We start from the raw sequence: 24,232 nt of genomic DNA on the forward strand, positions 1-24,232 counted from the left end.
CAAAGTGTGAGAGTTTGACTTCTTCTTTGCCGATTTGGATGCCTTTTATTTCTTTTTCTTGTCTGATTGCTGAGGCTAGGACTTCTAGTACTATGTTGAATAGCAGTGGTGATAGTTGACATCCCTGCCATGTTCCTGACCTTAGGGGAGAAGCTTTCAGTTTTTCCCCATTGAGAATGATATTCGCTGTGGGTTTTTCATAGATGGCTTTTATGATACTGAGGTATAAACCCTCTATCTCTACACTGTGAAGAGTTTTAATCAAGGAAGGATGCTGTACTTTGTCAAATGCTTTTTCTGCATCTATTGAGAGGATCATATGGTTCTTGTTCTTTCTTTTATTAATGTACCACATTGATTGATTTGCAGATGTTGAACCAACCTTGCAGCCCGGGAATAAATCCCACTTGGTCGTGGTGAATAGTCCTTTTCATGTACTTTTGGATCCTATTGGCTAGTATTTTGGTGAGAATTTTTGCATCCATGTTCATCAGTGATATTGGTCTGTAATTCTCCTTTTTGATGGGGTCTTTGTCTGGTTTTGGGATCAAGGTAATGCTGGCCTCATAAAATGAGTTTGGAAGTTTTCCTTCCGTTTCAATTTTTTGGAACATTTTCAGAAGAATAGGTATTAATTCTTTTTTAAATGTTTGGTAGAATTCCCCTGGGAAGCCATCTGGCCCTGGGCTCTTGTTTTTTGGGAGATTTTTGATGACTGCTTCAATTTCCTTACTGGTTATGGGTCTGTTCAGGTTTTCTATTTCTTCCTGAATCAGTTTTGGTGGTTTAAATGTTTCTAGGAATGCATCCATTCCTTCCAGCTTATTATTGCTGGCATATAATTGCTCATAATATGTTCTTAGAATTGTTTGTATTTCTTTGGTGTTGGTTGTGATCTCTCCTCTTTCATTCATGATTTTATTTATTTGGGTCATTTCTCTTTTCTTTTTGGTAAGTCTGGCCAGGGGGTTATCAATCTTATTAATTCTTTCAAAGAACCAGCTCCTAGTTTTGTTGATCTGTTCTACTGTTCTTTTGGTTTCTATTTCGTTGATTTCTGCTCTGATCTTTATTATTTCTCTTCTCCTGCTGGGTTTAGGCTTTATTTGCTGTTCTTTCTCCAGCTCCTTTAGGTGTAGGGTTAGGTTGTGTATTTGAAAACTTTCTTGTTTCTGGAGAAAGACTTGTATGCTATATACTTTCCTCTTAGGACCATCTTTGCTGCATCCCAAAGATTTTGAACAGTTGTGTTTTCATTTTCATTGGTTTCCATGAATTTTTTAAATTCTTCTTTAATTTCCTGGTTGACCCATTCATTCTTTAGTAGGATGCTCTTTAGCTTCCATGTATTTGAGTTCTTTCCGACTTTCCTCTTGTGATTGAGTTCTAGTTTCAAAGCATTGTGGTCTGAAAATATGCAGGGAATGATCCCAGTCTTTTGGTATTGGTTGAGACCTGATTTGTAACCCAGAATGTGATCTATTCTGGAGAATGTTCCATGTGCACTAGAGAAGAATGTGTATTCCGTTGCTTCAGGATGGAATGTTCTGAATATATCTATGAAGTCCATCTGGTCCAGTGTGTCATTTAAAGCCTTTATTTCTTTGTTGATCTTTTGCTTAGATGATCTGTCCATTTCAGTGAGGGGGGTGTTAAAGTCCCCTACTATTATTGTATTGTTGTCGATGTGTTTCTTTGATTTTGTTATTAATTGGCTTATGTAATTGGCTGCTCCCATGTTAGGGTCATAGATATTTACAATTGTTAGATCGTCTTGTTGGATAGACCCTTGAAGTATGATGTAGTGTCCTTCCTCATCTCTTATTATAGTCTTTGGTTTAAAATCTAATTTGTCTGATATAAGGATTGCCACCCCAGCTTTCTTTTGAGGTCCATTAGCAGCGTAAATGGTTTTCCACCCCCTCACTTTAAATCTGGAGGTATCTTTGGGTCTAAAATGAGTCTTTTGCAGACAGCATATTGATGAGTCTTGTTTTTTTATTCAATATGATACACTGTGTCTTTTGATTGGGGCATTTAGCCCATTTACATTCAAGATAAAAGATGTGAATTTAGTGCCATTGTATTGCCCGTGAGGTGACTGTTACTGTATATTGTCTCTGTTCCTTTCTGGTCTATGTTACTTTTAGGCTCTCTCTTTGCTTAGAGGACCCCTTTCAATATTTCTTGTAGGGCTGGTTTGGCGTTTGCAAATTCTTTTAGTTTTTGTTTGTCCTGGAAGCTTTTTATCTCTCCTTCTATTTTCAATGACAGCCTAGCTGGATATAGTACTCTTGGCTGCATATTTTTCTCGTTTAGTGCTCTTGAATATATTATGCCAGTCTTTTCTGGCCTGCCAGGTCTCCGTGGATAGGTCTGCAGCCAATTTAATGTTTCTACCATTGTAGGTTACAGACCTTTTTTCTTGAGCTGCTTTCAGGATTTTCTCTTTGTCTCTGAGACTTGTAAGTTTTACTATTAGATGTCAGGGTGTTGACCTATTTTTATTGATTTTGAGGGGGGGTTCTCTGTGCCTCCTGGATTTTGATGCCTGTTTCCTTCCCCAAATTAGGGAAGTTCTCCGCTATAATTTGCTCCAATATACCTTCTGCCCCTCTTTCTCTCTTTCTTCTTCTTCTGGGATCCCAGTTATTCTAATATTGTTTCATCTTATGGTATCACTTATCTCTCGAATTCTGCCCTGGTGATCCAGTAGTTGTTTGTCTCTCTTTTTCTCAGCTTCTTTATTCTCCATCACTTGGTCTTCTATATCACTAATTCTGTCTTCTGCCTCATTTATCCTAGCAGTTAGAGCCTCCATTTTTTATTGCACCTCATTAATAGCCTTTTTTATTTCAACTTGGTTAGATTTTGGTTCTTTTATTTCTCTGGAAAGGGATTCTGTAGTATCTTCTATGCTCTTTTTAAGCCCAGCTAGTATCTTTATAATCATCATTCTGAACTCTAGTTCTGACATCTTACTAATGTCAGTATTGATTAAGTCCCTGGCAGTCATTACTGCCTATTGTTCTTTTTTCTGAGGTGAACTTTTCCATTTTGTCATTTTGTCCAGGGAAGAATAGATGAGTGAGAGAACAAAATGCTAAAAGGGTAACAACAACCTCAGAAAAATATACACTAAACTAATCAGAAGAGACCCAAAACCAGGGGGAGCAGGGGGGAGGGGGAGAAAGAGAAGAAAAAAAAAGAATATGATCAGGTTGGTGAATAAAACAGAGCCACACACTAGATTTTGGGTGTATTTTGGTCTGTTAGAAGAAACTACCTCCCAAAATTTTAAAGAAAGAAAAAAATAATAAGGGTAAATATGATGAAGGGATGGAATATGACTGTAAATATGAAAATTAAAAAAGATTTTAAAAAAGGAATTGATAAGAAGTTGGTTGAAAAAAGAAAGAAGAAAAATTAGAAAAATAAAAGGAGAGAATGTGATCAGGCGGGTGACTAGAACAAAGCCATACACTGGAGATTTAGGGTATATTTTGAAAAGAAGAAACTTTATCCCAAATATATATATTTGTATAGAAGAAACTATATCCCAAAATTTTAAAGAGAGAAAAACATATATAGAAAAAATAAGGTTAACTACAATGAAGGGCTAGAGTATGACTCTAAAAGTGAAAATTAAAAAAGATTTTTAAAAAAGGAATTGATAAGATGTTGGTTGAAAAAGGGAAAAAGAAAAATTCAGAAATAATAGAAAAAGAAAAAAATAAAAATTTAAAAAATTAACTTTGAAAGACTAAAGAATCATGGGGAAAAGGCCATGAATTCTATATGCTGTATTCCCCTAGTGCTGGAGTTCTGCCGTTCTCATTGATTGGTAAACTTGGTCTTGTCTGGATGTTCTTACTGATCTTTTGGGGTAGGGGCCTGTTGCCATGGTCCCCAAATGTCTTTGCCAGAGGCAAAATTGCCCCACCCTTGCCGGGTCCAGGCTAAGTAATTTGCTCGGGTTTGCTCTCGGGAGCTTTTGTTCCCTGCAAGCTTTCCATACAGCTTTGGAGGACGACAGTGAGAATGGTGGCCTCCCAATCTCTGCCCCGGAGGAGCCGAGAACTCAGGGCCACACTCCACAGTGAGCCCCCAGAGAAAAGCAGTCAATCATTCCCGTCTCCCCAGTCTCCGGCCACACTCCATGCTCACCCGGCCTGTGACTGAGCATTTCTATCTCTGGCACACCACCCCAAGTGGAGTCTCCAAACCCAGCACGTTCCTGCAGTGCACTCCCACACCACTCCTTCCGGGGGAGGAAGGGGAGTCTCCCCGGATCTGCCACTTGTTGGGTCCCTGCTGGAAGAGCAGTGGCCCGACTGTGCCACAGATCACAGTTTATGGCAACCCTGAACTGAGAGCCCACTCCTTGGCTCCATCTCTGCAGCCGGCTTCCCCGCTCCAATACCTGGGAGCTCTGCCGCACTCAGGCACCCCTGGTCTTTCTGTGACCCTGAGGGTCCTGAGGCCACAGTATCCCAAAGAGGGTTTTACCCCCCCGATTAGCTACTGGAGTGATGCCCCTCAGCAGAGCAGACTTCTAACTAAAAGTTCTGATTTTGTGCTCCTATCACTTGCCGGTACTGGCTGACGGAGGCATCCTCCCCCCGCAGTCTGTCTTCCCAAATATCACCTTGGATTCACTTATCTATACGTCCTACCTTCCAGAAAGTGGTCGCTTTTCTGTTCATAGAATTGCTGCTATTCTTTTCTCCGATCTCCTGTTGAGTTCGTAGGTGTTCAGAATAGTTTAATACCTATCTAGCTGAATTCCTGGGACCAGACGAAATTTAGGTCTCCTACTCCTCCGCCACCTTGCTCCTCCCCTGCAATGGGACATAATTATACTAAAAATTATTCATCTTTTACCTGAAATTCAAATTTAATTGGGTGTCCTGTTTTGTATTTGCAAAACCTGGCAACCCTAGGCTTACCTCACTCTTAATACAAAGAATGCTGTTTAGGGGTGGCAGATCCACTTTAATGGGATTAATAAGGTGCTCATGACTAACCACAGGTAGTTTAACTCTCTTCTAAACAAGGTGGCACTGGGGCACCTGGGTGGCTCAGTCGGTTAAGCGGCTGCCTTCGACTCAGGTCATGATCCCAGGGTCCTGGAATCAAGCCCCGTGTTGGGCACCCTGCTCAGCAGGGAGTCTGCTTCTCCCTCACCCTCTGCCTCTCTTTCCAGTTTGTGCTCTCTCTCAAATAAATAAATAAAATCTTTAAAAAAAAATTAAAAAGGTGGCACTAATTAAATGCAGTCTTAGTTTTTGTTGGCATTGTTGGTGGTGTGTGTATGTATAGTCACTTAGTTTGGATGTTTGCTTGTATGTTCACTGAATAGGATATGCAGATCCGGGCCATGGCTGAGTTGCTTGAGGGAACACAGGAGTAGCTAAGGGTTGCCATTGGCTGGTCTTCCTATGTCTTCCCCTGCCCTGTGCTCAGCCTTTCTGCTAAGTAAACAGTGAACTAGCCAGAGAATGTCTGAAGTGGCCCCCAGTTATCAGTCTGCCTAGGGCAGTCACACATCTCTGTGGACACGATTAAAAATATGGTGGGTAAGAGTGCAGTCAATGGACCAGGTTCCAGTTCTGACTCCTTCCTCTGACTGAGAGATTGGGGGAAAGTTACTCAATACTTCCAGGCTCAGTTTTCCCATCTGCAGGATAATAATACCTACCTTAAAAGGGTATTGTGAGGATTAAATGAGTTAATTTATGTAAAGCAAGTGTTGGCCTCTAATAAGAATACAATAAATGGCAGCTGCTATTTTTACTGTTATTTTCCAAAACAATGCATGCCAGATTGTATTGAATTGGCTACCTAGGGTATTTCAATGTACCAACCTTGAGGAGAGTATCATGGTGACATACAGTAGGCACTGGATGAATGCTAAGGTGAAGAATGTTGCCATTTATCATAACCCTCACTCCCCATTGGTTCCTGAACAATCACACTTGCAGAACTGGTTCCTTAGGCCAGAACTTCCCAACTGAAGTGCAGGTCCTTAGGCCTGAGGGATTGATTCCCTCAGCCTTCGAGGTGGCCTGAGCATTAACAGGTGGCTTGGGAACATGGATCTGTTTATCTCAGCCATTTTCCATGAGCGCCATGACTTTTAAAAAGGTTGGAAGGCTCTGTTAGGCTGTAATGTAAAATGTTCAGTGGTTACAGAGTTATATCTATAGTTTGGTACAATTTGTGAAAAGTAAAACAGGTTTTAGATTTTAGCTAGCTAGCCTGCTAGATAAAGATTGATTGGAAAGACATGCAGTAGATTGAGGCTGTTTGAGGAGGTTATAATTGTGGGTGATTTTTTCCCCTAATGATTTCCCCAAATGCATTTATGTAATTAAGAGAGGAAATAAGTGTTATTTTTAAAACTTTTTAATTTTTAGTGTTATTTTTAAAATGTTAATTTACATGCACCTGCAGGCAAGTGGACACCTAACAATGAGGTAAAAGTACAATTGTTATATCATGAACAATAAAGCCACCTTCAGTGAGGGTTAGATAAAAGTATACATTTAATCTATGAAGAAAAATGTGTTTCTCAAGGAAAAATAAAAAACTTTGTCCATCCAGGAGAAACTAATAACTGTTGAAATTTAGACACCGATACAAAGAGAATTTTTGAATTCAAAGAATAAAAAAATCAACATATTTAAAATAGACTAAAAATTATTTTAAAATTCATTATAAAATGAATTTAGGGAGCTAAGGATTCACTAAATACTACTGTGTTTGTTGAATGAATATGTGAATAACCAAGCACCTGCTGTATGCCAGGGCTCTGCTAAGCAACCAGTGTCAGATGTGTGTGGTCCCTGTGTTAAAGTTGCCAGTGGTCTGGGAGAAGAGTCAAGTTTATTTTCTTACCAAAGCATTTTGTGTTTTTTATTTATTTGTACTGCTGGGTTATAAAGCCAGGATTACTAATTTGTCTTAAACACCTGCTTCCTGAATTTGCTAAGTACCCAGCTCTTCTAGGAAATGTCAATAACCACTTTTTGATCTCTTTCTTAAACTCATTAAATTGACTTCCATCTGAATGGCTGGAATCTTCTCCTTCTTATTTAGTATTCTTGGCCCACCCAGAAATGCAGTGCCACTCTTTGTGCATTTTCATTGCTTTTCAAAGATCATTCCTATTGGCTTGGCATTTTTTTCCCCCATAAAAGTTTATCAGTGCCTGAAGAATTCAGATCTTTTATTGTATAAGATGATGTATTAATATGAGAAGGAATCAATATTGTAAACAAGTGGTCATGCCACATGAGAAACAAACCATAATGATAAACACATATAAAAAGATTACTATTATAATCAAATAAAACCACAATAAAAATGATCTGGCACCTTTTATGATTTACATATTTGTTCTTGGACAGCAGTGTAATTAGGGACAAATGGTTCATACGATGTTCAAGTAAATGACTATAATTAGGATCACTTCCATGCAGTTAAGCCACATTTTTAGTTTTCCTCATTCCATGTACCCTTTCATCATCTTCACACACCCCCTGACACTTGCAGATGGGAAAAGACAAAGGTCTGGAATCTTACTCATCAACAGCTGGAGTGCCCTGTTGTCCATCTCTCCCTGCCTTAGCCCTGAGAGTCCCTGTGTCCTCTTGCTGTGCCTCCTCTGCCATCCCAACCCCCCTTCTCCCAACACTCAGAGCTGCATCCTGCTCTGCCCCACCATCCTGGAGTGGTGGAATGGGGCAGCAGAAGCTTGAAAGCCAGAAGAATGAAGATTGCCTAGTTACATGGGGAGGGAGACAAACTGACCCATAATCACTCATTGGTGAGTGAGGAAGGGAGAGGACTGTGAATTATACAAATTGTCTCTGCTTCCCTGATATCGAGGAGAGTACCTGCAGACAGGTGGAATGAGAGGTCATGTAAGTAAAGTACGTGTATAATTTATTGTCCAAACTAGGCTACTTTTGAGAGTGAATGGGGGAGTATTAGTAATTTCACTGGGACTATAGGTATGAGCCATGATTGTCTCAGGGAAAACTGGATTTAGAGTCACGCTATTTCTAAGTGGGCATTGGAGAGAGGAGAAGAGAGTTATGATTACTGTCACACCTGAATAAACATGACATACGGAGCCCTAGGGCTCTGTCCTAATTAGTCTCTATACCTTTTGTCACTTTCTCTTTTAGTTCATTCCCTGTGAGAAGATGGGTTTTCCAAATTATGGCTCTAGTTTTTTTCAGTGTCCTTCAAATCTCCACTGGTCCCCCATGGTTAGCAGAATAAAGTCTGTACCCTCACCAGCTGGCATTCCAGCCCTGTCCCATAGGGTTCCAATCTTATTTCTCAGTTTTCCTCTTTGAGAAACCATTGGAACTTCAAACCATTGGGACTACTGACTACTCTTGGCCTTTAATTTCTTATCTCCATGTCTTTGCTTGTGCTTTCTCATCCGGTTGCCTGGAAACCTACTTTCTGTTTGTACTTACACAATTTCTGCCCACTTTCCATGACCCAGCTCAATTTTCAGCTAAAATGCTGTGGGAAGCTGAGAAGTGGAAGAAAAACATTCTCTGTGAAGCCTTCTCTACTCACTTTTGTCTTGTCTAGCTTTCAATCCCCAGGAGTTTTTATATAGGTATCTGTGTACCTTTATATGCACCCACAAGACTGCTTTCATCCTTGCATTATCATCATTTAGATAGAGGTCTTAGATCCCCTTATAGATCAGAAGTTGCTTTAGGGCATAATCAAAGTATCATTCTTCCTGTAATTCTCAAAAGCTTTGCACTTGGTCCGTACACAGCAGACTTGTTGAATGAAAGAGATTAGAGACTGAAATTCAGAATTCTAATGTTCTTTATCTTTGCTTGGGTGAAGAAAAGCTGTGGGACAAGGGTACTTCCTGTTTTGCTTGCTCAGAGACTTGGGACTGGTGTGGGTGTGAGCATCTAATTCTTGCTGGCCCTGGGAAGTGGCTCCTTGTTCCTTACAGGAGGACTAGAAGAGGTGGACCAGCTTCTGGCATTTAGGAAGGCTGTTATGACCTCTCAAACTAGAGCTACGTGTTGGGTATAGACAGAGTCACAATATCCTGTTACTAAATGGACTATACATGGCTATAACAAGGCCTCTCTCTGATATAGGCATTGGTCAGCCACTGGCTTTGGGAACTCTGTCTCTAGGCATCTTATTGCCTGGGTAGTCATAATTTCTGGATGCAATCATTCAAACTTGACTGAAATTATATGCAAGGGTGGCTTTCTTTTTATTAAACCAGCATTCTAGACACCAGCCTACCTGGTTTGGACTATTAATTCTGATCACGTTGAAAACCAAAATGACTAACAGTATAAAGAAAGACTGTCAAATTGAATCTTCGCCCCTGACTAATCATAATCCCTGCCATATGTCCTTGGCACAAATCGTGTTGCTGCCTGGGGCAGTTCATCCTCCGCAGTGAGGCGTGCTGGAAATTTGTGTTGGTGAGGACTGCTCTTGCCATTTTACACTCCAAAAGGGTACGAGAAGCTGTTTCCAAAAAGAATTAATTTCAAGGCATCTATTTTCCCTGGTATTCCTAGGGTTGGAACTATAGAAATAAGGTGTCTTAGATTTGGTGGGTATGACACAAGGTTTTAGTCTAACAAAAATCCATCAAAAAAAAAATCTATTTTCTCTACTAGCCAACTCTAGATTTATTTAACAGTTTATTCACTATTAAAGCTTAAGCAGTGTGAAAGAAAAGAGAATTTGTGTCTGTAAGAAATGCATCCTACTGTGCACTAAATAATCTTTAGTTTACTAAAACTTTAGCTGACAGGACCCTATACTACATAATCTCTAGTTTATAGGCAATAGCTAGCTATACCATATAGAAAACATTATTCCAACCAAATTCCTGAGTGTATTTTGACTTAGCAATTGATCTGGAAGCCCCAGTCCTATTGGGCCAAGGTATTTAGATTCTAAGATGCAAAGTAATTATAGAGCATAGCACCTGACTTATTTTTATTTATTAATTATTTGTTGGCTCTCTACATAATTTCTCTAGACTTTTCTAAAGATGGACAACATCGAGAGATACTTTACCCTCATAGCTCCGTTTTAGATACGAGGAAGCCAAAAGTAGAGAGGTTCAGTAACTGCTTGAGGTAGTATAGCTTGTTAGTTGTAGTGCTAATGTGAGTGACGTAGTATCACTTCTACCACATTCCTTTGGTCACAAAGTCAGCCTAGATTCATGAGGAGGGGAAATAAGTCCCAATTCTTGATAGAGATCATGGCAAAGCATGTGTGGCCATCTTTAACATACTATACTTATTAAGTAGAAATTTTGCTTCACAACATTTTTGCAGGTATTTACTGCCTTTTAATTGAAAAAATTTTAGCCATTCTTTCTTCATTTTTTTTCTTTTCTATTTTCTCTCTCTTTTCTTTCTGAACCTTCAATTACATGTAGGTTAAACTCTTGATATTATTCCACAGGTCAATGAATCTCCATTTATTATTTTTTATCCTTTTTTTTTTCTCTTCATGCTTTAGTTGGGATAGTTTCTACAGCCTGCCTTAAGATTCACCGTTTTGTTTTTCTGCAGTGCCCAATCCACTCTTAAGCCCATCTAGTGAATTTTTTCCTTTTTTCATATTTATAATGGTTGTTTTAAAGTCCTTGTTTGGTATTTTCACTATGTCTGGGTCATCTCTGGATCTGTTTCTCTTGACGTTTTCTGCTTATGAGTCACATTTTTTGTTTGTTTGTTTGTTTCCATGCATATGTAGTGATTTCTGATTGTATGCTGGAGATTATGAGCTCTCATACTGAAAGTCTCGGATTTCTTACTTTCTTTTATTAAAAAAGAAAATTTTTTTTATTTTTTTATTTTTTTGAGCCTTGTTAGGGTAGTTCTAGGTCTAGTTCTAGAATGGCTTTTTTGGAGTCTCAGTTGAATGTCCAGGGTGATCAGTGAGATCTGTCTACTCTCGCTGGTTAGAGCTGCTATATCTCTCAGCACTGTGTGACCTCCAGAATCTCCATTCAGCTTCTACTCCTTAGGAACTATTGTCTACCAGGCCTCTCCATGAGTATTGACCTGCACATTTGCCGTTAATGACTCAAGAAGACCCCTATGCTGAATTTTGGAGCTCTTTCTAAGAACAGCTCCCTTCTCTTTGGTTTACTTCACTGCAGACTCCAGCCATGTCAGCATCCATCAATTGCTGCCCCACCAGCTCCATGAGACTGCCATGCTCTACTTGGGCTTTCTTTCCTTGCCTGTGTTCCAGAAAGTGACCCAGGCAAAGCCCCAGAGCTATCGTGTGGATTACCACTTGTATTCTCCTTCTTTCTGGGATCATAGTCATGTGTTACCTGTTAGCCCAACATCTGAAAGCAGTTGCTTCATGTGTTCAACTTTTATATTGTTTACTGTGGAAGGGTTAGTCTGGCACCAGTTATTCATCATAACAGAAACAGAAGTTCTCTACTTATATATATAAGTTCTCTACTTATATATAGTTCTCTACTTATATATATAAGTTCTCTACTTATATTGAAACAATAGATTTTTTTTAACAAATAGGACATGTATTATATTTTATTTTATTATTATTATTTTTTTAAAGATTTTATTTATTTATTTGACAGGTAGAGACTCGGAGAGAGAGGGAACACAAGCAGGGGGAGTGGGAGAGGGAGAAGCAGGCTTCCTGAGGAGCAGGGAGCCCAATGCGGGGCTCGATCCCAGGACCCTGGGATCATGACCTGAGCCGAAGGCAGACGCTTAATGACTGAGCCACCCAGGCGCCCCAGGACATTTATTCTATTTTAAAAAACATATATTGCCATTCTACATTATGTTCAATAAATGACTCATCTGCAGCATCAAATATAGAGATGATTTTGCTAGCAAACTAAAGACACCTATAGGGCTTTCTTTGACTGTTGGCTTGAAACCCCTTGGTTTTAGGTCAAAATGGTACCTACCTTGACATGCCAAGTTCTTTATTCTGTCTTGGGTTCTTTGCTGAAAGCCCTGGAATTCTGTTATCTAGTCTTATGAGAACTGAGCACTTAAGCTTCCATAATCTCATCACTGATCTAGAGATCTGTCTTCACCCAATGGGTCCGCATACCAGTTTTTCTATTCCTATCTGTTATTTATCAATTAAGGTAAAATTTAGGCCCACTCCCCCTAATTTAAATATACTTATATCCATTACAAGTATTGTGGGGCAGGAGAGATTAATTACCACAACAAGAGCCTGAGTATCTCCATGCAATAATAATAAACTCCCTTGTAGTTGTTGCTGTTATATTGTGTATTCTAGTTTAGAACTATTTTGAATTTAATGGACTGCTCTGAGTGCATCTCTTTTGGAAAATCGTATCTGTTCTCTTTGTTTTTGGGATATGGCTTTAGAATTGCATTATTTCCATTTCCCATGTAGTTTTTACCTTCAGAAAAGGCTGAGTAATATCACATTTTTGAATATTTAGGTTTCCTTAATTGGTCATGAAAATTAGCATAGGCTCACATGAGAAAAAATAGAAATGGGTCCTCTAAGAAATCTTGGTGGATACATAGGCTGTTACTGAAGTGATTCTTTGTGCATTTTTTCACTTGAGAACACCAGTAGTCTGAGAATTCGTTATTACTCTGATTTGGTAAGGGTGGTAGAGAACAGCAAAAATTTTGTAGACAGTTTCTTATCCAAAAAGTAATCTAATTTTCTTTGAAATACTAACTTTTTAATAATAATACACTCACATATATAAATACAACAAGCACAAAAGTATATTTACTCTTCACCAGTGTTCATTGGGCACCTACTATATGCTAGACACTGTTCCAGGTACTGGAGCTATAGCAGTAATCCAAACAGAAAAAAATCCCTGCCTTCCTGGAGCTTACATTCTAGTGGAGGCAATCACTATAATAGTAATTATTGTTACTATAAATACTATGTTAGGAAGTGTTAAGTGCTGTAGAAAAAAAAAAAAAGAATGTTGGGTGAAAGTGGGTCAGGTACTGCTGAGAGAGCTGAGTTAAGCAGGGCGGGCAGGGCAGGCTCACTGAGAAGAGAATCTGTGCTCAGACTTGCAGTAGGCGAGGGGTGAGTCGCGCCGGCATCTGGGGACAGAGCGTCCCCGGCAGAAGGAATAGCCGTGGCAAAAGCTCTGAGGTGGCCAAAGGCCTTCAAGGTGCAGCAAAGACACCTGCGTGTCTGGAGGAGGAAGAGGGGAGTAGTGGAAGATGAGGCTCCAAAGGAAATAGGTATCAGGCTTGGGGGACAGACTATCCACTATTGTGGTACCATACCCACTTCTCTTTTAAAGCCAGAGATTTCCAACCAGCTGATCCAGTAAGGGGAGGTGTTTTCAAAACTCCCTGCTAAATAAAACCTTTAAAAGGTGGGGAGGGGCACCTGGGTGGCTCAGTCAGTTAAGCATCTGCCTTTGGCTCAGGTCACAATCCCAGCGTCCTGGGATCGAGCCCCAGTGTTGGGCTCCCTGCTCGTCCAGGAGCTTGCTTGCTTCTCCCTCTCCTCCCCGCTCATGCTCTCTATCGCTCTCTCTGTCTCTCTCTCTCAAATAAACAAATAAGTAAAATCTTAAAAAAAAAAAAAACCTCCCTGCTAAATCTTTAAAAAACAAAACAAAACAAAAACTCCCTGCTAAAAATGCTCTTCCCTCCACTGCTTCTCATGGGCTTGTTTCCTGTGCCTCAGGCGGGTTGAGAGGGATAAAAGATTGAGAATCACTCTTCTTAGGTAAAGTAAATTCCTCCTTGCCTCTGCCCCCATCCTCCCTATTCTTCCTTTCTTTCTCCTTCGAGGGTGTCCTTCTGGGCGCCCAGAAATGGAGAGCACTAAGAAAAGAGGATTATCAGAAGGCTCCAATTCAAGAGATTCCTATTTTCTAATCCTCATGACCTAAGGCCCTGAGGGCTCTCCAAATATTTACTTATAGCAGTGGCAGTTTTCTGAACAGAGTCATCTCAAATTTGAGTATAGCACTAGGTACTGTGGAGTGATTTTTGAGAGCCTCTGCTTACTATGGTGACAATTACATAGAAGAAAAAAAGCCATCATCTCAAAGTTACCTGGAAAGTATTTTAAAGAAGCATCAATTATCTGAGTCATGCCAGAAGCCATTTTAAAAATTTAAGTAACCAAAAGAAATTATTTTCAACTTAATGCTGGTAGAGCAAGTGTATTGCCTAGGGAAAATATGAAAACTTTATGTGCTCTTTGGGGTCCAGTAAGCAATTTGGCTGGGGTCCTGGACCTCTGGCTGGGGGTGTGTTGTAGAGAGACTTATGCCCAGCATGAAGATCCTGTACTGAGTTTAGATGCTCATGTACCATCAGAGAAAATTTTTTAAAAGGGTCTGTTAAAATTGGACAAGCCTGTACTTTGATTTTATATTTTCATTTTAATTGTAATAAGACAAATGGCAGCACACTGAGCCTAGTCAAAAAAGGTTTCTCTCTTTCTCTTCTCACTAACAACAGCAGGGTTGGCATTATTTAGATGTTAGCAGGGCTATTCCTGCCCTCTGCCTGAAGGCAGGCTCTTTCAACTGCCTGAATAGTCTTGGGCCCCAGACCTGGCATCTCTCACCATGGGACAGATGACAGAGTGGTCGTCCGTGAAAGGGAGGTGGTGGTATTCTGACCCCTTGTATTGCTCTGCTAGGGCCAAAATGGTAGTCCAGAGTGATCTGCAGGCACAACTCTCTTATTTGGGACACCAAGGGGGCAGTTTTTACTTTACTCTTTCATAAAGACATAAAAGCAAGCAGGCCTGATTTCTAGACAGGAAGGCATGAAGTCCAGGAATTTGCAGACTTCACGTGCTCTGTTCCCTGATGGCAGATGTGCGGGCCATATTTTGGAAGGGTCACAGAGATCTTGGTGTGCCTTGTGACAGTCAGTCTTAGCTGTGAGGATAAAAAGCTGCAGTTGTTCCTGGGTCTCAGGATCCATCAAGGGGATTTTTTTTGAGTCACCCTGAACACGGGCTGAATCAGGAGCGTAGAGATGATTTTGGCCATTGAATGAGTTGAGGGATGTGTGTGTGCGTGTGTGTGTGTGTGTGTGTGTGTGTGTGTGTGTGTGTGTGTTTAAAGAAAAAGAGATTTTCACTGGTACCTGTTAAAGATGGCAAGCAGACTTTATACAGGACAATAGGATTTTACAGTTGGGGTGGGAGATTAGGCTCAACTCTGAGTATAGCTTGGGCGAGTGGGAATTTATGGTCAAGGAGCGGGGCAGGGGCGGTGGTCAGGGGGTAGAAAATTACTAAGAGGAAACATCAGCAGTAAGGGGAGATTTGGCTAAACTGACCTAACAGGATTCTTGCTGAAGACAAGGCTGATCAGATTATCACCTGGGGGATGTTGGAGGATGAGAAACCAGATCCGATGTCAAAGTGGTCATATATGGAGGGTGGGAGGGTCTGGTTACATGGACTTGGCAGGGTTCTTGCTAAAATTGCATTTTACAAGGAAAGGCACAGATGGGCCTAAGAAAAGATTTGGAAGTCTAAGTAAATTTGGTCAACAAACAATCTTGGTCAGCATGTATGTGTGTGTTTGTGTATGTGTGTTTGTACATTTGTGTGTGTATGTGTATCTGTGTGTGTATGCATCTCTGTATGTCTGTGTGCCTGTGTGTATGTGCCTCTGTGTGTGTGTGGTGTGTGGTGAGGGATTGGTGAGTAAGAAACTCATTCAGCCGATCTCCAGGGGAAGAGCTGTAGCAATACACTACATTTTTAGGACTAAATGACCAAACAGTGGTGGGTGTGTAGTCATAAAAAGACAAATTCAAGAAAGGACTGATTTTAGGAAGAATTTACAATAATGCCTGCATTAAGTCTTTCTAGAACTTTCATCCTTCAATGATGTCTTCTTAAGCGATCACTTCTTAAGTGATGTTCCTCTTCCTCTTCCTATTCCTTTTTCCTATTTTTTTTTAAAGATTTTATTTCTTAATCTGACAGAAAGATATAGCGAGAGAGGGAACACAAGCAGGGGGAGTGGGAGAGGGAGAAGCAGGCTTCCCACTGAGCAGGGAGCCCGATGCGGGGCTCGATCCCAGGACCCTGGGATCATGACCCGAGCTGAAGGCAGACGTTTAACCATCCGAGCCACCCAGGCGCCCCTCCCTTTTCCTATTTTAATTGTGATTCTTACCACATTTCACCTTGGTAATTGATGTACGTGTACAAATCTTCCTAATTCAGTTTTAGCTTCCTTGGTGCAGGAGCCATGCCTTGAGTGCCTTATTCTCCTCTCATATACTAAGTAAATATTTGCAGATTGAATGAATGCATTTTCAACACCTTCTTTCTGAATTTTGTTGACATTGTTGGTAAAACTTGTAATTAGTAAAGAGTAAACCTTTCAGTATTCTAAGTGGTTAATGATCATATAATTAAAATGATAACATGATAAGTGGTAAACATCTTGAGTTTCAAAGATTTTTGATATATCCATGTCATCATTGGCAGTATAAATACACATGATTTTAGTATATTAATACTCATCTAACCTCTGTGTCAAATGTTTTTGCTGGTAAAATAGGGTTCATAATACCTGCTTCATCTAACAGGGCTGTGATGATGAAAATTTTCAAAGCCCTTTGGAAAGTTAATTGTGTTACAAAAAGACCGAGATTGTCAAGCACATAGTGTTTGAGATCTTACGGTTGTTATAATAGAGAAAGAGAAAAACATACATGCACATCTCTCTATAAAAGCTTCAAAAGGCACATGAGAATAATAGTACATGTTTTTAAGTACTTTTTTCCTTGTTTTCATTGAATACTTTTTTAAAAACTTCTTTGTGGCTAATGATGATGAAGATGATGGTACTACTACTACTAATAATAGCTTCTGTAGCCTTTTATAATTTATAAAATTATAAAATTACTGCATTATCTTGGATTTAACAGTTTCTTTAGGGGAGAGGACTGGCTCTTATACCCAAAGTTACGGTTGAAGAAATGAGTCAAAACCAACCGCAGTCATTTTAATACAAATGTATTTGTTAACATTACACCCAATGTTCTGAAATACATTTACTAATTTTCACAAGACGTCTGGAAATTAAAAAAAAAATACAAGTAAAGTATTTGAGGAAATAAAGCATTCCATACATTCCCACAAGATGACAGTACTACTATAGTATATGTTAGTGTTGTCCATTTCCTGGCTGAGCCTTCTGTTTATGATTGTGGGAAGGCAGCTGGGCAGAGCAGTTCTCCCGCCCCCTGTCCCATTCCCTCCTCTCTTCCCATACTTTGCACCCCCACAGTTCTGACTGTTGGGTGTTGGAATCCGCTGTCCTGGAGGTTCCCCAGAGCTTCTGCAGGTGTTAGCACTGAGGGGTTTACTTAGCAGATTGACGAGGGGGTGGCCTTCCACATGGCAAGGGGTTTACCAATATTGATTATCACGTAGCCAAACAACAGTAGTCATCTAAGGGGAGATGTTTTTGCTAATTTTGTGGTTATTGCACATTTTTTCTCACAAATGCCTATGTGTTATTTTGTGCTTTAATTAGTGCCTAGATAATCCTAAATTGACTGGATTAAGATTCAAGGGTATATTAAACTTTCACATTACCTAATGAAGGCAGGCAGCACTGAGAATCCAGAACCTTTGCTATCTCTTGCACACCTAACTTTGGTGGTTCTGATGTGTGTCTTCTCTGTGCAGTAAAATAAGATCCAGACCACAATATAATGGATACCGTCATTGCAGTACTTACCATACAGTATTCTAATTTTGGTTACATGACTCCCTTCCCCAGTGGATTGTAAGCTCCTTGTGGATAGGGTTGTATCATGTTTACCCTTGTTCTTCTAAGGAAAGGTATCTAATGTACAGCAGGAAAGCAGTAAACGAATGTGCATTCATTAAAAGATGTGTTTGGCAGAGAGTCATTTAAAATTCCATAGATTTTGATAATTCATACCGCAATGTGAAGTCTTATTTATTTGAATGCCATTAATTTGAAATCTAGATGTGATAAAAAGTTACGTGTTAAAACCACTCTTCTCAAGATCATACATGCATTCTAGGAAAATGATATTTTTTGATCCTGCTAAATAGACATTATTTACCATTACAATTTATACAGTATTTAAAATAATTACATTTTATCAGAAATATTTTTAGTTTGTGCCTTTTGCTAACTTAGATGGGTTAACATCTGTCTCACCTTGCTATCGGAGTTAGAAAGTTTTCAATGACAGACTGAAATTCATTCTGGAAGAACCGAAGAACCACAGAAGAAAAATACCAAAACAAAGTAGGAAAACAGTGAATCGGTGGTTTATAAAAGATGAGACCCAAATAGTATATACCAAATGAATGAATAAATGAATGACAGTATCTCCAAGAAGACAAAATTTACATGCATAAAATGTGAACTATTCACATCATGAAATAAGAGACCAAAAAGCAATATTATCAATTGGATTTCAGAGAAGAGAGGCAAGGTTGTAAGGAAAAGCTCCATGAAGGAAATGAACCCTAAGCTGGTCATAAGGAAATGAGTCAATGTGAGGAAATAACTTCATATCTGCATTTTCTTTATTGCGGTGGAACACATTACCACAAACTTAGTGGCTCAGAACAGCATACGTTTATTATCTGGCCATTTCTATGGGGCAGGATCCAGGACATGCTTGTCTGAATCCTCTGCTCAGGGTCTTAAAGGCTGAAATCACGGTGCTAACGGGGTGATGTTCTTTTCTGGGGCTTGGGGACATCTTTACACACACATAGTTGTTGGTGGAATTCAGTTCCTTGCAGCTGTAGGATGGAGATCCCTGTTTTCTTGGCTGGCTGCTAGCCAGGGGTCTCCCATACTCCCATATTCCCACCTTGCCACTCTCCTCCAACATGGCAGCTTCCTTCCTCAAGGCCGCCAGCAAAAGAAGCTCCTGCTTCTTCCACCCTCTTTCAAATGATCCACTTGATTCTGTCAGGCCCACTTGGGGAAAATCTCCCTTTTGATGAACTTGAAGCCAACTGATTAGAGACCTTCATTATATCTGCAAAATCTCTTTACCTTTGCCATATATCATAACATAATCGTGGGAGTGATAGCTTACACTTTTGCCGTGCTCTATTGACCAAAAGCAAATTACAGCTCCTGCCCACACTCAGGGGGATTGTACAAGGATGTGGGTCATTGGGAGTCACCCTACGTTCCTGCCTACCACAGTGTCTTCTTTTGTAAGAGCATGTTTTAAAAGTGAGGGTCTTTCTTTCTTTCAATCTCTCTCTCTTTCTTTCTCTCTTTCCTTCTTTAAAGATTTAAAAAAAAAATGAGCCCTGGGTGTCACATGCCAGGCTAAGGAAAAGAACTTCTTTGAACTTGGAGCCTTTACTTATTTCTACTTGGGGGACCAGCTGTACATAGTTATTAAGGGAATGGAAAGGATCCTAGAGTGAGTTATAATTAGAGAAGCCCACATCATCATTTTGAAACACTGTAAGAGCTTCCTAACTGGTCTCTTACCTGCTGGTCTTTACTCCCTCACATCTGCCTTGACTTGCCAAGGTGATCTTTTCAAATGCACATCCAACCCTGCCACTACCCTTCTTAAAACGCTTGTGCTGGCTACTAGATGGAACCAAGCTCTCCATCCTCCTAGGAAGGGGCTGCCATGCTGTTTAGCTTCATGTCCCAACACAAGCTTCATGTGCCCTTCATTCACAATCAACTGAGGCAGTGGCAGGAGAGGCTGAGAGGAGGGGATGGGTTTGAAAGGCATTGAGTAGGTAGAACTACCTGGGTATGCTGAGGTTGAGGATGAGGCTGCTCCGTGCATGCCAATAGGAGTGCGGATGCAGTAGCAAATGTAGGAGAGAAGAGTTAGTTTGAGGTCACCCTAGAACATCATCACACACTAAGGACTTGTTGCAGGCATGACCTCCACAGAGATGAGAATCCATGCGGCATTAGGAAATTGTGGAGTCACAAGAGAAGAGGGACAACAGAAGGACTCCCCCCGGTGGTAGGTTACAGAGGTGGGATAGTAAAGATGTTAGTTTACAGCTGAGTGCAGTTTTCCGCATTCCAGGAAGTACCGAGTAAAAACAATGACAGATAAAACATTGCTTTTCATTGTTTCTGTGGGCGACACTAATAGGACCTAATTTGGGGATGCCTAAAGAAAATATCAGGAAGAGAGGTTTCAAAGTTGTCCTGGTTATCTCAAATTAACTTTGTCTTTTCAAGTGTCTTTGGTCACGTGGCCTTTCACAGTCTGGTTACAAATCTTGAAGTTCTTTTATGCTTGTTTTGGACTGTATGGAAGTACCTAAGTTTTTCTTATGCTGCTTTCTATTTCTTCTGGAGGGTGTTGGCCCAAAAATGTGTTTAAGCTGTCCTGGTCTGCCTTCCTGAGATGGGACACACGCCAGGGAGAGTGCACAAAATGGGATGCTGCTTTTCTTCTTGACGGAAGATGAATTCTAATCTCCACTTACCTTTTTTCCTCTGTAACTAAGTAGAATCTACCGTATCAATGCCCTGTCAGTTTCCAGCTCATGTGGTTCTTGTGATTCCTCCCGTGGTCATTTGAATGCTGTCATTGCTTTGGGCCTGCAGACTAGTGCCAGCGCTGTGGTGGCAGCAGCCCGTGGAGTTCACACGCTGCTTGCTGGGCTGAGCGTGACTCCCTGCTGGTGCCAACACTGCTTCCCACCAAGTGTGCCCCGCTGGCATGATTCCTCACCAGGGGGCGCCTCTGCCGGTTGCCCTCACTGCCTGTGACATGCATTCTCATTGGGCACACAAGGACACTCGCTGAAAGTCGTTTGTACCCCTTGATTAACTGCTGAAGTTGTAGCCACTGTTTCAAAGCCCCTTCACTTTGGGAACATACCTTCTGGTAGGGAGTCGATAAAGCCCTCACAAAGGGCCAATGAGTGGAAGGAGGCACTGGTCCTGATGTGCTATACCTTTCCTGGTGAAGGAACTTTTACTTCGGGAACTTGGTTATCTCATAAACTGGACACTAATGCATCAGGATTTCCCCTCCTCCTCCCTGGGAAACAGGGTCCAAGTCCTTTCAGTAGAGGTTATTGGGAGACTAGTTGTAGGCATACTCTTTGAGTCTAATTTTCTTGGGCCTGAAAGTGTCATGGATAGGTGAAAAGCCTCTTAAGTAAGCTTTCATGAGTTTAGGTCTTCCCCTTAGTGACAGGTCATCTTTAGGATGTCCTGTCCCAAAGATGTCTCATGTCCTCCAGAAGTGGTCATCTCTCATGGTGGGATCTGTCTTCCTCCTACAATGTCCCAAGTTCCTTGGGACTCTGGCACATCCAGTCCTGACCTCTTTGTTAGTCTAGGTGATGCTAAAGGATGGTGTGGTAACAATCCCCCAACCCTAAACACACACACACACACACACACACACACACACACACACACACACCAAATCTCAGTAGCTTCACACAATGAGGTTTTATTTGTCACTTGCACAGTCTCCATCTTGTGGCTATAGCATCTAAAACACATGTCTTCTGTATTAATTTCCTAGGACTCTCAAACAAGACACCATAAGCTAGGTGGGTTTAAAAAATAGAAATATATTCTGTCACAGTTGTGGAGACCAGAAGTCCAAAATCAAGGTGTCAGCAGGGCCCTGTTTTGAAGGCTCTAGAGGAGGACCCTTCCTTGCTTCTTTCTAACTTCTGGTAGTTTCCATCAGTCCTTGGGGTCCCTTGGCTTATAGACTCATCATTTCAGTCTCTGCCTCTACCTTCACATAGCCATCTTCCCCGTGACTCTGTGTCTCAATTTCCTTCTTTTTATAAGAACGCGAGTCCTTAGATTATGGCCCACCCTAATCAGCATGACCTCATATTAAGTTGATTATATCTGCAAAGATCTTATTTCCAAATAAGGTCCCATTCACAGGTATCAGATGTTAGGACTGCAACATATTTTATGAGAGGGACACAATTCAACCCATAACACTGCAAAGTTGTGGCTGAGGAAAAGAGAGACGGAAGACATCCCATGGCTTTTAACAGTCTCATCTCAGAAGAGATACCTGCTAGTTTTGTTCACGGCCCACTAGCCACAGCATGGCTCCAATATAACTGCAAAGGAAGATGGTAAATTTAGGGAAGCACATGGATATTTAGTGAGAATTACTGTCTCCGTCAAGTCCTTGACCAGCTCATTTCTTCTGATCCTAGAAGCCTCGGGAGCACACATGAGGCTGGATAGTTTCTGTGTAATGTGAAATATCTATCAAGGAATACCATATGATCCTGCAAAACATATTGAAGGAACAGACTTAGAAAACTGAGCAAAGGAAAGAAAAGAAACAGTTATGTAATCTGCAAAACTATCCCATATTTGTTTGGTTCTTTGGTTCATCTTAATCCAGAGAATACGAAATGGTGGGCAACAAGTTGGATCTAGTCCATAGATGTTATTTGTGTGAACTACACAATGTTTAAGGAATGTGAACAAAATATCTAGATATCTTTCCTTGAACAACTGGAAGATATGACAACATCTGGGCCCATGTTTCCACAGAAAAAAAACACTAATAAGGAAAACAGCCAAAGAAGGCCTGCTCCTTTTAGACAGTCCCATCTTTGCAGTTAACTCTGCTCTCCACCATTCCCTCTAGTATTGCCCACATTGAGGCTCAGTATCAGTTCTCATTCATCTTTGTGCTTTCACCATTGTTTTCATGTAGGAGAGATTTTTTCCCCCCTTATATTTGGCTCTTTTTACCCACTTGATTTATCTGATTGGCCACTTCAGGCCAAGACTTGGACTCTGATTCCTGCTTTAGCCATCTGCAAAGGAAACACTCCTCCTGTGTTTCCTTCACTCTCTCCACTACTGTGGTAACCCAACACTCTGACACTGACCTGTGGGTTTTCCACACCAAGCAATTTTGAGACACTGGCTGGATCTCCTACAGTTCAACTCAATTCAGTTCAATTCTGACACTGTCTACCTAGAGATAGCATACAATCCCACAGGTTATGGGCTCAGTCCCACAAAACTGCCCCATTGTACATGCCTCAGATGCCAATCACAAGTTCAGATTGTCACTGTGCTTCTGATGGGCTATAAATCGAAGAGGTTCCTACCATTTCCTCCTCCGATTTGATTAATTTGCTAGAGTTGCTCACCAGAACCCAGGAGAACAGTTTACTTATTAGATTGCTTTTATATATATATATATATATATATATATATATATATATATATAAGGATATAATTTAGGAACAGCCAGACAGAAGAGATGCATAGGGCAAGGTATGGGATGGAGTACAGGAGCTTCCATGCTCTTTCTGAGCATGCCATGTCCCAAATCTTCACATGTTCACCAACCTGGAAGTTCTCTGAATCCCATAGTTCAGGAATTTTTATGGAGGCTTCATTATGTAGGCATGATTGATTAAATCATGGACCTTCAGTGATTGACTCAATCTCCAGACTTCTCCCCGGAGGTTAGGAAGTGGAGCTGAAAGTTCCAACCCTCTAATCACGTGGTTGGTTCCTTTGGCAACAAGCCTCCCTCCTTAGGTTACTAAGGGTTTTCCAAAGGTTACCTTAGTAACATAAATGCAGTTGTAAAGAGAGGGTCTTGTTATGAATAGCAAGACACCCATTTTACCTTTATGTCTCTGAAATACTTCAGGAACTAAGGACAAAAGATCAACTATTGTAACAAAAGATGCTCCTATGGCTTTTATATAGGAAATCACAAGAGTTTTAGGAGCTGTGTGTCTATCCACAGTGGACAGAGACCAAATATGCATTCCTTACTCTAAATCAGAGTATCGCACCATCTGCAATAGTTGTGACTTAAGGTGAATGGTTGACAAAAGCCTGGAAATACCTGTGATGGGGATAGGTGTATAAATGTTTGCAATGAAATACTTGCAATTGGGATGGTTGCATAAATTTGAATATAATTAACATAATGAGTGTTGACTGAAGTAAATCCTTATTGATACAGCTTTTTGTGCCTTTTCTCCCCTTTATAGACCATTGGAACGATCCAGTGAAGATGTGGATATAATCTTCACAAGGCTGAAAGAAGTTAAAGCTTTCGAGAAATTTCACCCAAATCTCCTTCATCAGATTTGTTTATGTGGTTATTATGAGAATCTGGAAAAAGGAATAACATGTAAGAAATGTAACTCCAGTGGTGTATTTTCA

General features: G+C 40.5%; 1 protein-coding gene across 7 annotated transcripts in view; it reads left to right on the forward strand.

The window, feature by feature from the left end:
• The window catches only part of RAPGEF4 (Rap guanine nucleotide exchange factor 4), a 295,155-nt gene that overhangs the window by 30,603 nt on the left and 240,320 nt on the right, over positions 1-24,232 (forward strand). For all 7 annotated transcript variants that reach the window (XR_003519020.2, XR_003519021.2, XM_027588682.2 and 4 more), the window contains exon 2: positions 24,058-24,200. Coding sequence is in view for 5 of the 7 variants with exons in the window: in XM_027588682.2 (XP_027444483.1) it covers positions 24,058-24,200 (143 nt within the window). In the remaining 2 variants the exon portion in view is untranslated. The remainder of the gene's footprint in view (positions 1-24,057; positions 24,201-24,232) is intronic.

This window comes from Zalophus californianus, chromosome 3 (assembly GCF_009762305.2).
Source record: "Zalophus californianus isolate mZalCal1 chromosome 3, mZalCal1.pri.v2, whole genome shotgun sequence".
NCBI lineage: Eukaryota > Metazoa > Chordata > Mammalia > Carnivora > Otariidae > Zalophus > Zalophus californianus.